This window comes from Trachurus japonicus, chromosome 16 (assembly GCF_045865225.1).
Source record: "Trachurus japonicus isolate A0001 chromosome 16, Traja_1.0".
Taxonomy (NCBI): Eukaryota; Metazoa; Chordata; class Actinopteri; order Carangiformes; family Carangidae; genus Trachurus; species Trachurus japonicus.
Window position 1 is genome coordinate 7,913,201 of NC_140922.1, and position 15,448 is coordinate 7,928,648.

At 37.7% G+C, this 15,448-nt stretch overlaps 3 protein-coding genes across 3 annotated transcripts; 1 reads left to right on the forward strand and 2 right to left on the reverse strand.

The window, feature by feature from the left end:
- Positions 1–95: 95 nt before the first annotated feature.
- Positions 96–4,579, reverse strand: LOC146971637 (C-type lectin domain family 9 member A-like). The gene is made up of 7 exons (XM_085801060.1): positions 4,366–4,579; positions 3,801–3,866; positions 3,456–3,563; positions 2,629–2,835; positions 1,507–1,661; positions 1,229–1,347; positions 96–878 (listed from the first exon to the last, which is right to left on the reverse strand). Exons 1-7 carry the CDS (start codon positions 4,424–4,426, stop codon positions 728–730), a joined length of 867 nt encoding a protein of 288 aa, XP_085657186.1. The 5' UTR covers positions 4,427–4,579; the 3' UTR covers positions 96–727.
- Positions 4,580–5,950: 1,371 nt separating this feature from the next.
- On the reverse strand, positions 5,951–10,458 carry LOC146971638 (NKG2-D type II integral membrane protein-like). Its single transcript, XM_085803300.1, has 7 exons — positions 10,366–10,458; positions 8,737–8,814; positions 8,518–8,625; positions 8,233–8,427; positions 7,743–7,903; positions 6,902–7,020; positions 5,951–6,208 (listed from the first exon to the last, which is right to left on the reverse strand). The coding sequence occupies exons 1-7, from the start codon at positions 10,403–10,405 to the stop codon at positions 6,061–6,063; spliced, it is 849 nt and encodes a 282-aa protein (XP_085659426.1). The 5' UTR covers positions 10,406–10,458; the 3' UTR covers positions 5,951–6,060.
- Positions 10,459–11,862: 1,404 nt separating this feature from the next.
- LOC146971639 (tetraspanin-13-like) lies at positions 11,863–14,344 on the forward strand. The gene is made up of 6 exons (XM_085801061.1): positions 11,863–11,938; positions 12,819–12,986; positions 13,129–13,209; positions 13,768–13,881; positions 13,998–14,114; positions 14,234–14,344. Exons 1-6 carry the CDS (start codon positions 11,876–11,878, stop codon positions 14,306–14,308), a joined length of 618 nt encoding a protein of 205 aa, XP_085657187.1. The 5' UTR covers positions 11,863–11,875; the 3' UTR covers positions 14,309–14,344.
- Positions 14,345–15,448: the final 1,104 nt, after the last annotated feature.

Below are 15,448 nucleotides of genomic sequence, written 5' to 3' on the forward strand. Positions count from 1 at the left end.
ATCTCTAAATGAATGACTGTGACTCATCAAACTCTTTCAGATTTATAGAGGTATCTATTTCAATACGAACAAATTAAATAAAAATACAATAACACAGAATTACATTTTTTAAAGGAAAGAAAGTAAACGCACAAATAGAAAAACAGGTAATAGAAATAACTGATACCAAACAACAGTCACTTAAGTTTTCATCTCCCTGTAACAATGTAAACATGAAATCTTTCTTTACATTTAAATTTCTTTGACCCTTTATCCACATTTTATCCAATTTGGGAAAAGATCAAGTTGAGTGTCAACAGCTTAGTTACAACTATGTTGTGTAATGTAATTAATGCATTCAATGTTCCTGGATGTGAATTTTGACATCACATCCTACTTCCACTTGAATGAAGTGCGGTAGTGTAGGTAAAGTGTGCATTTGACATACAATACCACCATGATGTTAGATGATAAGAATATGATACAGCTCATATCCAGTAAAGTACATTCAATAATACAAAGTAGGGATGTTAGCATGGCGGGTTTAGAAGGTCTTAAAGCAAAGCAGGAACAGATTTGTTGCAACAGTTTGTAGTTGGTGTGGAGGCCTGTTTACTTGATGTAATGCATACAATGTAAAGTGTTTTCCTTGATATCTAATTGCTTTAATTCAAAGATAATTACCAGTACACTGACAAACCCCCAATATAACAAGTCAGTGGTAGCTGGCTGAAATCAAAGAATCTAGTTAATAATTTATCTTTGTGAGGACGTCAGCCTCACAGATGAATTTGTCTAACATTATCCTGTCTGCTGGGTCCCAGCTGGCTGTGGCTTTCCTGCCAGGGATCATCAGTGCAAAGGGACCGTCAATTCCCAATTTGTCCTCTATCCAGTACCTCCAAACAAACCAAACAAAACATGACTGTCAGACAGTACATTTGTAAACTTTCTACTACAAACGATGACAACATAAAGAGATGATGCTGCAGAGAACAAGACATGAAAAAAAAACTAACGACCTGATGTGTCTGAAGATTCCTTTGCATTTCAGGACTAAGTAACTGACCAAGTGATTTGATTGGACAAAAGGCTTTCAACGAGTGGTTACATCATGGATGATGGCGAGGCAGCTGTGATACAGAACTAAAACTGAACTCCTCCCATTTCTGTCCAATGCAACATGGCAGCAATAAGCAGAGGCTCGTGAGGCATGGATGAGTTCAGACATTCACTTAGATGTTCTTACCCCAGAGTGTCATTGTGTCCATCGACCCAGATCCAGTCATTGTTCTCATTTAACCTTAATCCAATCCAGTACCCATGATTCCAGCTATAGTAGAATTTGATGTGTTTTTTGATGAACTCCTATAAGTCACACCACGACAGGTCATTAAAAACACACTGATTTTAAGAAAGCATTAAAAACACTTCAAGACTGTGATTGATCAGAACTGAAAAGCTAATACGAAGTGTGAATTTAGCACAACTTTGATTTTAATGTTGTATCATTGTGGTAGAGCTTACCTGCTCTTGTAGACTATCAACAACAACCAGGTCTGCACCTGCTTTTTTGCATTCCTTTCGGCTGTTTTCCCATGTCATCCAGGGAGGGTCCTTGTCGTAAAACAAATAGCACTTTTCCTGGAACGGAATCCAGCCTTTTTGACATGGTTGACACTCTGTATCCATGAAGCAGATAAATGGAAGAGTTTTAGTTATTTTGAGCACAAAAAAAGATCATTGTCACAAAAGATCCAAATGCAATGTACATATCCAAGAGCCAATATACAAATGAACATTACAAGTCCTGCATAACACCAATGAAACATAATCATCTAAGTTTAAACTGAACAAAAATGCTCCTCCTAAATGTTTAGACAAATTGGCCTTCATGTCTTTACTGGAAGCAACTGTCAAAATCAGATGTTACAATAAATGAATTGATCGGTATTAGGAATAAGGAAAAGTTCAATGAGAGGGAGAGTAATTACTAGGCCTGTGTCATGATTTTAGACACAATTCTTTGGTCAAAGTGCCAACGGCTAATGACTCGAACATGGTTTGATCTGCTTGTGGTGTCACCATTAATTCAACAGTAATAGGCGAGCATGTGTCATGGGAGACAGTTAAATTTTACTCTATTTTAAAGCCATTTTCTAGTGTCAGTAAACTGCTGGTGGAAGTTGTTGTCAGTACAGTTACAGCTCTGTCACTATAGCAACTACAGCTGGCTTCTACTTCCCCAATGTTGGAGCCTAATCTGCGCCCTTAGTAACCCTCATGTTAGTCTCTCCAGTTTTTTTTTATTATCTTAAGTACCAATGAGTTCAGTTTAACTCCATTTCATCCTTTCCTTATTTCTAATTTATCCCCCTTTTTTTAACCATCCTTAGCCATGCTACTTACTTATTGGCTTGGTTTGATTCTTGTTTTAACACTATTTCTATCCCCCATCACTGAATTTGTTATCAAATACAATTTAACTTCAGTTTTCCTTAGTAAAGACGTAAAGGGCTAACACTCATTAGCAGCATTATGTGCTTAAATTCTGCCTTTAGACTTATTTAAAAACAAATCAATCTTTTACATCATATTGGTGAGTTAAAGACTATGCTAAGCACATAGTCATCATAGTGAAGTACTCACTTTTGTCAGGGCAGAATTCAGTGACTGGAAAGTTGTTAAATTTCAGGATGACATTGAGCGTCCAGTTGAGATTATCTCTGTCTTTGCTCAGCTCCTCTGTCTTGTTCTCTAAGAGGCTCTTCTCCGTGGCCAGCTGCTGATTTTCTGATGTGAGGCTGCTGAGGTTTGCCTTGTAGTTCGCTTCCGCTTTGTTCATCTTCACGCTGACTGTGGGGATGATGAAAAAAGAGACAGCAGTTAGTCAGCAAGTGCATTTGATGAAATCAAAAAAACAATACCCCTGAGTGTTTTAGATTTGTGTCTGTTTCATTTTATGTCAGGGGTGTCAAATGTATGGTCCGCAGGCCAAAACCGGCCGTTCAAGGGTCCAATCCGGCCCACGTCTATAAATTACACATATGGAAGAGGCATAATATCGTTTAAATTGCATTTTAATAATATACTTTTTAGAGAAAATTAAGAGTTCTAATTATTCATGGATTATTATGTTATTATTTTACTGGAGATCAAATTGTGCTGTATGTGACACCCCTGTTTTATGTTAACCATAGCATAAAGTCTTTCAGGACAGGATAGTGTATGTGGTATACAGTATGGAATATATTACAAAAATTATCAATAAAGTCAACATTACAAATCAAAACAACAAAAATCCTAAGTAGTTTGGGTTCTTATAATTATTAGCCTATTATTTTATAATAAACTTCACAATTTGTTACTTCCTGTTTTCATCTATTAGAGGAAGCCACCCCAGACTGACTTGGTTGGTTGGTCTATCTGTGATGTAAGCTGTTGAGAAAACAGAGTCTGTTAAAAATGAGACTCACTGTAGATGGTGGCACTGATGCATGCCACCAGGAGGACACAGAGTAAACCCAAACACCCTGCCAACAGGCCAAAGCGCTGAGAGTGTGCGGCTTGTTCACCATCTGCTTCTAATGAGAGAAAACCCAGATCAGATCATGATGAGAATCATAGTCATCTTATTGATTATCGTTACTATCATGGTCATACATTTACTAGTTTAAGGAGTAATATCTGGAAAAATCGAAGTGTCAGCATCACCAACATTCATGCTTTATGTGGTTTTTATTTATGAGTTAAGCATATTGTATGTTTTAAGTGTTTTTAACTTAACTGAAAATTAATTTGGAGAATGTATTTTAACTTACTTGGTACAGTAGAAGCAGCCTCTTTAGATTTTACTGTAGCATAAATAGTGGAGTCCTCATTTTTCTCTGGATGATGAATGAAATGATTAAAAAAAAAATAGTGATGTGTTACTCTGCAGTTCCCAAAATAACCCTTTGTGTAACTGATGAGACAAGAAGGGAAATAACACTGCATTGTGTGAAAGTATTAATTCACAGTAATGTAATTGTATTAACTTCCTCAACCTCTCAGTTCGTCTAATTCTCAAATTAAGAGAAATGTGTTTCTCAGAAGTAAATGTGAATTGATGAAGAGGTTAGTTACTGGTTAGTTTGGAATTAAAAGCAGAGTAAGAAATGCAGCTGTGATGTAAAATATGTGAGAAACCAAAGCAACATTTGTTCAAAGAGTCGATGGACAGTGTGAGGTATCAGGATCCAGCAGCAGAGGAAAGTAATTCAGAGTGTTATCTCATCCAGGAAAACAAACGGCTCTCAAGGGTCAAGCAGGATTTTTTTTTTTTTCAGGCAAAATCTTGTTGAACAATGTTAATCTCAATTAACAACCAAAACAGGAGTCCCTTACCTTTTGGAGGTCTGCCACCGTTTTTGAAAATCACAGTAGAATAATTCAGCTCTTCTTCCATCTTTAAATGTCACACTTTGCTGTAAGGTGCAGAGCCCAGTGATGCGACAACTGTTGTTTGAATGGTGTAACTGAACTTCTGGTCTGCAGCACTAAGTCATGGAGAACCGACAGGAGTTTCCTCTTCCCTCCTCAACCCACTGCAAACTGTAGCTTCTCAGTTTGCATTATGTTCTTACGTTCTTACTGGACAATGTCAAACAGTGATGTCGCAGTGTGGCTTTGTGGTCATTGATTACACAGCATGTGTGGGTCCAATATTGTGAAGCCTAGGTGATGCGCGTGCTATGGCAGGCTATGACGTTGTATAATTTCAACACTGTTGTATTGGATTGAGGACTATTTGAAGCCTGAGATTCATATACACTTGGTGTGTTAGTGAGTATTCACAGCACATTTACAGTGTATGTCAGACTGATCCATAATAAACCAGCACATCCTTCAAGGAACAGGAAATGCAATGTGGCTCATCAATGTGTTTTACAGTAATAGTTTTATGACAACCAGGTGACTATGGCACAGAGGATGAGGAGAGAGCAGTTTGTAATTACACATATGTGTTTGCGTCATATGTGTTTGTGTCAGAAGAATGAGCTCACTAATGAGTTGACAAATTTCTGGTAAGGACAATAAAGGTCTTTTAAGTTTTTTTTTTTTAAGTTTAAGACATCGTTCTTTGTTCGAAGGACTCATGAGTCTTTGAGCACACAGATTATAGATTTATAGATGAGGATAGGAGAGCAAGGGGCATTTGTCCTCATAGAGACATAGGTGTGTCACAATGGAAAAACAAAAATCAGAAATATGCCTAGAGACAATAATATACATACACATTCATGCCCACTCACATACAGATCATTCAAGAGTTGGCCACATATAGCTATTACTGCAAAATGACCCATATACCCCACTAATAATACTAATACAGTATGACTAATGATAATAATAATACTAATAATGATAATATATGACCAAGTCATATTACTTAGTAACTATATGAAACCTTGGAAGAAACTGGGGTAAGCCGGTGCATATTCTCATTTGCCCAGGTCATAGTATTTCAAAGGAGGTTAAATCGAAAGCAACTGGACTTAGTTATTTGTCTAGGAAGACGTTTCACCTCTCATCCAAGAGGCTTCATCAGTTCATGTACGCATCTGACCAGGCTGGGACTGGTCCAACTATCTGGTGTGGAGACTCACTATTTAACCTCTTGTGTGGGCGTTCACAGCATCTCTGGTTCCCTTTTGTGCTCCAAGTGCCAACGACAGTCGTTTAAATGACTGCCTTTGATGGAAGGTTGGTTTCGACTTCGTTAGTGCCCTATTGTGTTATAGGGGATACTGGTGAACCCATGGCACAGCCGTGTTTTTGCCTGTAAAATTTGCCGTTGAACTGGAAGTATGTGGTGTTCAGGCACAAATCCAGAAGCTGGCAAATATGACAAATCCAGAAGCTGGCAAATATGTTCGGGTTTGAGTTTTGTTCGGTTTTGCAGGGAGTTGGAAGAAACTGTAAAGTTTATAGATAATTGCAATAAAAGTGGAGGAGAAAAATTAATATGCTTAGTCCTGACAAAACAAATAGATCATTTGATTTCTCAAATGTGAAATAACTTGACAAGGAGACTGATTCCTAATCCACTTTGATCAAGGCTCTTTTTTCACAGATATAGCGGTTGTACATATCGCAGCCTGTTGTCTTCCAGTTGGCCTGAGGACATTCATGTGGCAAACTGAGAACACAAGGTGCCTTGGAGCCAGGTTCCTCTGCTTTCCAGTACCTAGTCAAGAAAAAGATTCACACATTTTAATCCATCCATTTAATCCAAAAACATTTAGCACAGCATAAAGAACAGCAAACCTGGCTTTGCTTAACAAAAGCCTCCTACCAGCACCTCATTACCCAGCTAAATTGGACTTTTTACTCTAGTTGTGTCCATGAGGTCAAATTTTTGTCGGGCATACATGTCACTGTATTTCCCAAAATGTCCCCAAATAAATGGCCACAGCATCTCTGCTGCACTGTTCATTGTTGATATGCATGTGTTTCCTTGTGTATGAGTGGAGTAATGTGTGAGTCACTATGTTGCATCACACTGTGCCATTAATGTGTCAAGTTAACGTTTACTGTCATATTGATTTCCTATTCATGATAGGATTTACCAACTTAGACCATTGTCAAGACAACTGCTAACCTCAGTCTGTGTGAATTAGCTTGTAAGGAAATAAAGGACGTCCTCTTTTTATTCATAGTATCCTCTACCACTATAATAAACTGGAAGATTGTTGCCTGATTCACTGAGTCCATCAGATTTGATACAAACTGTAATAGTATGCAGTGTGCAACAGGGAAGATGCTGCCAGTGTCTTTGCTGATGGTCTGGGTGGTCTGTAGCTATGATAAATGACAAAGTGCCTGAACTGTTGTCATGATTCACACATATTACAGTGACTTAGTGTGTTTTTGTCCTTACGTCACAGTGACGTTGCTTCCATCAGCCCACGTCCACGTGTTCATCCTGTTCTTCTTCAAACCAATCCAGTAGCCATGTATTTCATCCCTGTACTTTTCGGTGAGATTACTGATGAACTCCTGCATTTGTGATACATGTGTTAATGGTCATTGGATTTTAATTTTTAGTTCATTTTGCTTTTGTTTTAAGGAGCAGTCAAAGGTCTCAGTTTCATCATTTTTGGCGACACCTATGGCCATCTACTGTATGTTAACTGCAGGTCTGTTATTGAAACACTTTATTTATGCGGTTCTGCTGCTGAGTGCAATTTAAAACATTTGATTTATTTTACTTTCATTGATTAGTTTAGTTTGGTTTAGTTTGATTTGGTGTATTTGTTTATTTCATGTTCACACATTTTGACTGTGTTTCTATCTCTGATAACCAAGTACTGTCAAATTTTAAGGTGCTTGTACTTTACTCAAATATTTCCATATTCTACAGCATTATACTTAAAATACTCAACAATTCTTGAGGGAAATGTAATACAAATATGATAAACATGTGATAAAATAAACTGTACTGTATGAGGAGTTCCACTGATGAGGTATTTTCCCATCTATGGTTTCATTTTGCTGTTGGACATTCACAGACGTTAAATTATCCACACATTTCATAAAAGATTTGAGAATAATCAATAATTGACCCCATGGATTTACATTGCGAACTGATGATCTAATGTCATATGGTAATCCATCAATTACAGGAGTAAAGTGTTTTCACTTTTGATACTTAAATTGATCTATGAATACAGAGATGGAGTGTGTTCATGTTTGTTGACCATTCAGTCAATCAGTCTTGCCTGTTCATCCCGACTTTCGATCACCACCAGATCTGCATCGTTTTGTCTGCAGCTTTCACGACTTTCCTCCCACCTCTTCCAACCACTAGACCAAGAACCTTTTGAAATCAGGTAACAGTGTGATTGGAAAAGTTCCCAGCCATCCTCACAAGGTCCACACACTGTTAATCAGGAAACACATAATCATAACCACTCTCACTGTGTTATATGTATATTATGCATTAAAGAAAACTTCTCTATAGCCTACATTGCATAATATAGTTATTGATTATATTGCGCTTCTGTTTTATTTACTTGATTCTTTCCTTATCCTACCTTATGATTTTTTTTATCTCAAATATCACGTCATGTCACGTCATCTTAGCTTAGTTTACCTCTAATTCCACTAAACTTAGAAACATTTTTCTTTCAGAAAGCCCAAGTTATGAAAGAATCAATATCATAAAAGAAAAAATAAGAACATTATTTTTATTATAATTATTCCCCTCACCTTTCTGTGGGCAGCGGGTACTCACTGGGAAGTTGTCATATTCCAGGATGACCCCGATGGTCCAGTTGAGTCGGTCTCTCTCTCTGGTCAGCTTCTGCGTGTCTCTCTTTAACTCTGCCTTCTCCTCGGTCAGCAGCAGATTCTGTGCTGTTAAAGTCATGTTTTCTCTGCTGCGCTCCGACATCACTGTTTTCACTGCAGTCAGGAGAGACAATGTTACTGTTGCATTCACTTGTCATTATCCCAGATGCCCCAGTGGACAGGTAAAGAGACAGGTGGACTTACAGTGGACACTGAGGGCGATGATGACTGACACCAGGACCACACAGACAATCCCCAGACCTGCTGCCGCCAGTTGAAGCAGAGTATACGGCAAAGCTTTCTTTTCATTGTCTAGAAGAATATCAACAAAAAATGATTTATTATGAGCATACATACCAAATAGTATATATAAAAAATATATATGATACCCTGGTTTATTCATTGTAATAAACCACAAATAACCTTGTAGGACAGGATGTGTATGACATGGCTTCTCAGTCTTCACCTCATCATAAATAACTTCCTGGTCGTTTGATTTCTCTGTAAAACACAAAAAAGCTGTTTGGAAACACACAGTTTGAGTTGTGATATATGTGACCTTCAGGGGTCACTTCAGGTTCAGCACAGTGGCACTTTCTGCTCACAATAGTGGGTAACTCTGTTGCTACTCTGGCTTTACTTAATCATTGTTGGGGTACTATTATATTCAAATTACAACATAGTACTGTGGTATATTGAAGTGTTGATGAAAAGAAGGGATCACCGCCGACACGTCTTCACTTGCATTCAAAAAGGAGTTTATTAACAAGAAGAAGAACAGTGTTCAAAAATGCCAAATCCTAGAGCATCTCTGTTGCCAATGTGAGATCTCTCCCCTTATGGCTCAAACCCATAGCTTTATGCTTTCTAACTCCAAAACTCCACCTTCTCCAAACATGGCTTTCCATATTAGGCAATAATTGTTTGTCATTAACATGAGCATTCCACGTTTCCTGTAAATCTAATCAATTCTATTTCTGTTTAACATACACAGTTCATGTTACACATTCATGAACATGAGGCAGGATCTAACCTATGTAATTTTACGACTTTGCATCATCTTCCAGATGAGGCTAATCAACTTAGTTAAGACTCTCACAGGAAACATGTGATTAACAGAACACACATTTTCCCAAGATACATTTCACAAGGGTGACTCTTCTCTGTCCCATCTATCACTGTTACTAAACACCTTATGGAACATCTTTATATATCTGTAATACATGGTGATGATATAAGATATTAGAGCAGAAAGCTCAGGTGGATAATACACTACAGTACAACAATTACAAAGTCAACAATTTCCTTCAAATGACTATTAAATCAATCTGAACGATATGAAATTATTCATTCAATAATCTCAATCAATCATGTTTTTTAATATTACTGAACATGAGTAATTTTCTCCTTAAACATTTTAAAATCGTGCTCTTAGGAAAAGTGACATGTGTTCATTTGGTTGATAAAGTCAACACAGATTTATCTTAGTTACCTGATTGCCCATTGAAATGTAGAACTACACAAAATGTAACAATAACACAAAGGCTAGTAGCCTAGCTGTTTCATACATGTGAACTACTTCTCTAAATTTAAAGAAATGTTGAGGTTTGAAGAGGTGTGGAGGAGTTTGAAGTTAAACCCAATCTATATTTACAATGACATATAAAGACATTACTAGAAGGCATGTGCTTGTTCATGCATGGAATAGATGCAGAGATTACGCCATTATAACAAATGCAAGCAAAAAGGCCTATTCTAATAATACATTTAAAATATTGCATGAATGAATCCTGTCAGAATTTGATTAGAATAAGACATTTGTATGAAGTTTGAAGTTTGCTATGTGTCATATGTAAAATATTACTCTGTCTATCAAACAAACACATGTAGTGGAGGAAAGAGTATATTTCCCCATAAGGCAGTGGAGGGGAAGTTTAAAATGACAAAGAATGAAAATAATGGAAGTACAGCTGAAGAACTTTACACTTTAACACTTGATTTGACACAAGCAAATACGCTCTCAAAAAGTCAGACAATATGGTTTACTCTTACCCTTGAAGGTCACCATCACATAGTTCAGCTCCTCCTCCATGGTTTTCACTTTTATCAAACTAACTGTGGCCGATCTTATAGTCTCCGCTTCTCCTTTTTGATTGAATGGTGTAAAACAGACTGTGGTGGTTTTGGCCACTGGAGGATTATGACAGTCATTTCCTGGTGGGCAGAGCAAAGACTTGCACTATGTGTAAAGATAAGGCCACAATTTCACTAAATCATTATCATTCCAAGTAATTTCTTATGTTTTTAACATGTTTATGTTATGTGCATTTTATGAACCAGTTTTAAATTGTTTGTTGTAAAATAAAGTACTTTGTGCTTCTTTTCCTTTTAATATTATTGTTATTGTTATTATTATTATTATTATTGTGGTTTTGTGTATATGCACCACTTTTGCCACATCCTATTTCAGTCTCTGACACTGTAACAAAGTAGAAACACAAAAACATGTTTGAAAAGACAGAGCAATCCTTGCAACTCATCCATCAGATGAGCAGTTAACGTTGGAAATGTTAGGTTTAAAAAAAAAGTGAAAAAGTGAACATGTACGTTACACAGGCCGCCTTTCTCATGTAAACTGTTCTTCTTTAGCCCTCTGCTGACTCAGGTTGTGAGAAATAGTCTGACACTTCCTGCACACATGGCTACGACTGACAAAAACTGTTTTGGTTTACTGCAAAAAGTAATCAAGGTGCATAAAACACTTCACACTTTTCATGGAGTGCAAACTTGGCTTGGAGAGTAAATAACTTCAATTTCTCCATCTTAATCTCAGATATTTGTTGAAATTGATCAACAAGTGACACTGAATCAGAAACACATTACATAACAATTGAAAACTAACACGTTTTAAAAGTATACCTTTTACACTTGTTTTTCAAATGTTAGTTTATAAATATTTTAACATTTTATTTTTCACGCTTTATATTTTTACAATTTGAAAGTAACTACAACTCACGAGGCAGCTGCAGTGGAGAATTTTGGCCACAAGTGGGAACCGTAGAGCACAAGGTTTTAAAATGTGTGGTTTCATCTGTCCTTCTGTCCATCTAGCTAAGTGAAGCAAACACAGCGTCCGTCAAAATGAAAAATATTTTTCTGTTATTTCATTAGTTCATCATACAGTTATAATCACGTCTTTGTTTTATAGCCTACTTGTAGATTCATCACTCACAAAAAGTGTAGGATTAAAATTAAAACATGATTTGGGTAATTTTTCACCTGTATTGATCAATATATTGATCATAGACAGTAGATATTGATCTGGGTTAGAGAAAAAAAAAAGTTGCTCGTGCATGACTCATATGTAACTGACAAATCAGCGCGCTCAGGATGTTACCAGGAAGCGCTCCATGTTTGGTTTCCACCTGCAGCGCAGCGCAGCAGGTACTTGGGCAGAAGGAGTCAGCGCCTGCAGCTCCAGACCGACGCAGTTTCTCTGAAGACGCTGGATGAGTAGAAATCGCTTCATTTTCCACGAGGACTGACCGACCGGAGATCAGCGATGGTGTGTGGCGGTTTTACTTGCACCAAGAACGCGCTGTGCGCTCTCAACATACTTTACGTTGTGAGTAAAACTTTAACTCTGTTTATGTTGTAGGAGATTTTCACCGAGACGTAGAGTCATAAAAAACAAGTGGTTGATGCTGCGTTCACTCTCCGGATATGCTGCACTCGCCGGCCGGTAGTTTGATCCTGAAAACTGTTCAGTGCTGTTTCCTCAAGTGTTCATGTGATCATGAGGTGACCGACTGGGCCCAGCTAATGGCAGCTAGTTGCTTTGTCAGTGTGGTTAACTGATGTAGAAAACTTCTCATGTATCCCAGTATAATTTCCCCATTTTATTTAAATCCAATTATTTCTCACAATGTCCTGACTTAAATTGTTGTATTCATGTTTTCTATTCCTCTGTTTATAAAACTATATTGCCTAACAAAAATATAAGCTTTGATAAAATTAAGTAGTGTTAGTATCCACTTAACTATGACTTGGGAATACATTTAGCAGACAGACAATAATAATTAAACATCAAAGATAGATTTGACTGGATTTGCACTTAATTGATGCGTCAATTGCCAGAAATTTTTGATGATCAAATATTTGTTTTTAAGTATGTAAGTAGGCCTAAGTATGCAAATATGAGAATCTGATGCTTAGTCATGCATGAGTTGGAGATCAAAAGCTTTTTTTATTTTTTTATTTTTGCATGTTTTCAGTTTCATTAAAAAATAAATAAATAAAAGACAAATTATGATGCAACTGGTCATCATAATTTCTTTAAAAAATAGAAATGTTGTGTAATTTTCTGTAAAGTTAAATTCCACATGAAATCATGCTCAGTTTCCTTGATGGATTTGATAATAGAAAATCAGGATTCTTGTTTTGTCGACGTACTCTGAGTTGAAGTTGTATAGTTGTGGACCATTGTCCTTTGGTTTCCTCCTCAGTTGGTGAGTCTGCTGCTGATCGGAGTGGCAGCTTGGGGGAAATGGTTCGGCCTGGTCTCCAGCATCAGGGTGGTGGCGGCGGTCATCAGCGTGGGTATCTTCCTGCTCATGGTTGCCTTTGTGGGGCTGTGCGGGGCGCTGAAGCACCACCAGGTCCTGCTGTTCTTCGTATCCTTTGTTCCAGGGAGTCGTCTCAGACTCAGACTGGGACTGTCGGCCTTGTGGCTGCGATGGTTCCTGTGTAGCAGCGACACACGGAGACTTCAGGGTGTTTAAATAATCTGATGTTACCTTCCTTAACTTAACCCAGTACATGATTGTCCTGTCCCTGGTGTTCATTGTGCAGCTCTCTGTGTCCTGTGCTTGTCTGGCCCTGAATAAAGACCAACAGGTACGTTTCATCAGATTTTATATTTATAAATCGAGATTATCCATGTCAGAGGTGGAGAGTCACTTTATTGCTCTACTTTTAATATATTTTCACTTAATGCTACTTAAAACTTGTTCTCCACCACAAATAGCTACAGTAAATATTTTATCAAGCTACCCAACTGTATACAATCACTCACTGGGTACAACATTATACAAATGAATGTTCTGATTAATCAATTTATGCCAGGGACAATACATGAGGACATCTCCTAAAGTGCAACTGCAATGTACACAGGACAACATCAACATTTCTTATCTATGTATCACTCAAAAAAAGTGTCATTTTGTAAGCTTCTTAGGCTACTTTTAATTTGCTACATCAAGTAGCTGGGCCTATATTTGAGCTTTTGATAAAATGTTAAATGAATGACAGAGTATTTCTATAGTGGAGTAGACCTACTGTCATTTCCACTCAAGTAGAAACTCTGGGTACTGTTTCCTGTTTGCATTTGTGATTCAGTTGAGTGTCTCATCCTGCTAATGTATTACATAACTGGTCCGCTTGACTCATTTGCAGAACCTTCTCTTGGAGGCCGGCTGGAACAAATCCGAGGCCACTCAATGGGACGTGGAGAAAACTCTGAACTGCTGCGGCTTCTACTCTGTCAGCTACAACAGCTCCTGTCCCGCTGTAAGTAAATCGCATGGCAGGTTTTTTTTCTCTTCCTCTTAGCAGCAACTTGATCTTCGTGTACACGACCACGTCTCTGTCTGTGGGAGTTATTGAATTGCTTCCTCTTCCTATAGATATGCTATGAGAGCCCTTCACCGTCCTGTGAGCCCTGCTCAAACATCATCCAGCAGTATGCCGGGGAAGTGCTGCAATTTGTGGGTGGCATCGGACTCTTCTTCAGTTTTACAGAGGTTGGTAAAATGTCACATCGACAAATTAAATAGGTTTTTAAAAATAATTGAAATTTGGTGTGAAATTGGTGCCAATGTGTTGGGATGAAAACTTAACACTTGTTTGTTTTGCTCTTCAGATGCTTGGAGTGTGGCTCACCCACAGATACAGGAATATCAAAGATCCCAGATCAAACCCTGGAGCCTTTCTATAACCTTCACAAGTTAATAAATCCCACTGCTGAATCGTCTGTCCTCTTCATCTATCTGTACATTTATATGATGTAAAATAAGATTCTGTGACTGTTGCTAGATAATTTCTGCTAATGTTTGCCAGCATTAACCAGCTGTCCACAGTGCAGCTACAAAATCCCTAATTGTGCTGAAGTGTTTAAATGTGTGTTATTGCATATGATGCAGTTTTCGCTGTTGTGAACATTAGGGTAATTGTGTGTCTGTCTGAGAATTGTCAGACATGTTGGGAAGTATGTTAATATTAGATGAGACTGATAACACCGCAGACAGCAGATGGTTAGCCTTCCTAGCATTATGGAAAAAGATGGGGAAACTGTTAGCCTGCAGCAAACAACACACACCACCTGCTCTGATGTGACACGTTACAGTCTAAGAATGATTTAATATTTTGGGATGTATGTATGCTTATTGATTTTGTTTCCTTATTAAACATTTAATTAGACTGATATGTGAGTAGTAGGCTATCTGTGGCACCAACAGATGGTTTGCTTAGCTAAGCATAAAGTAGGGGAGTTCAAAACATTGCAACTTACACACAAAGACACAAACACACTACACACATTCAGGAAACAACCTCATCAATACATGTTCTGCAACATGCAACTGAAGTGTTGTAAGTTGGGGACACAAAAAAGCAGCGCCCTGCTCTGATGTGACACGTTAACAGAACATTGGCTACCCATTGGGGTTTAGAAAATAAGTGAGTTTGCTGTTTAAAATAACAATAATTTATAATAGTCAGTATCACATGTTTCATTTTTATTGCATGTACTGGTAGCTTAACCTTTGACTTTGGTCAGGTCACTTTTTTTGTCCCCCACAAACACTGTAAAAAAAAAAAGAAAAGGCAGGAAAATGGGGGTAAATTGATATCTTACAGTTATACCACGATTCAAGGGTTTACTGGGTTATGTGGACACAAAAGTTGTTACTTGACTGTTTCCTGCTCCCAGTCTTTATGCTAAGCTAAGCTAACTAGTTGCTAGGATTCAGAGTTTTAATAATCTTCTTTACTGCCTCTTTAATTTTAATCTGTCTCAGAGTGATAGAGGCTCACAGCAGCTGTGTGTGCTCACCACACACACGCCTTATACAAATAA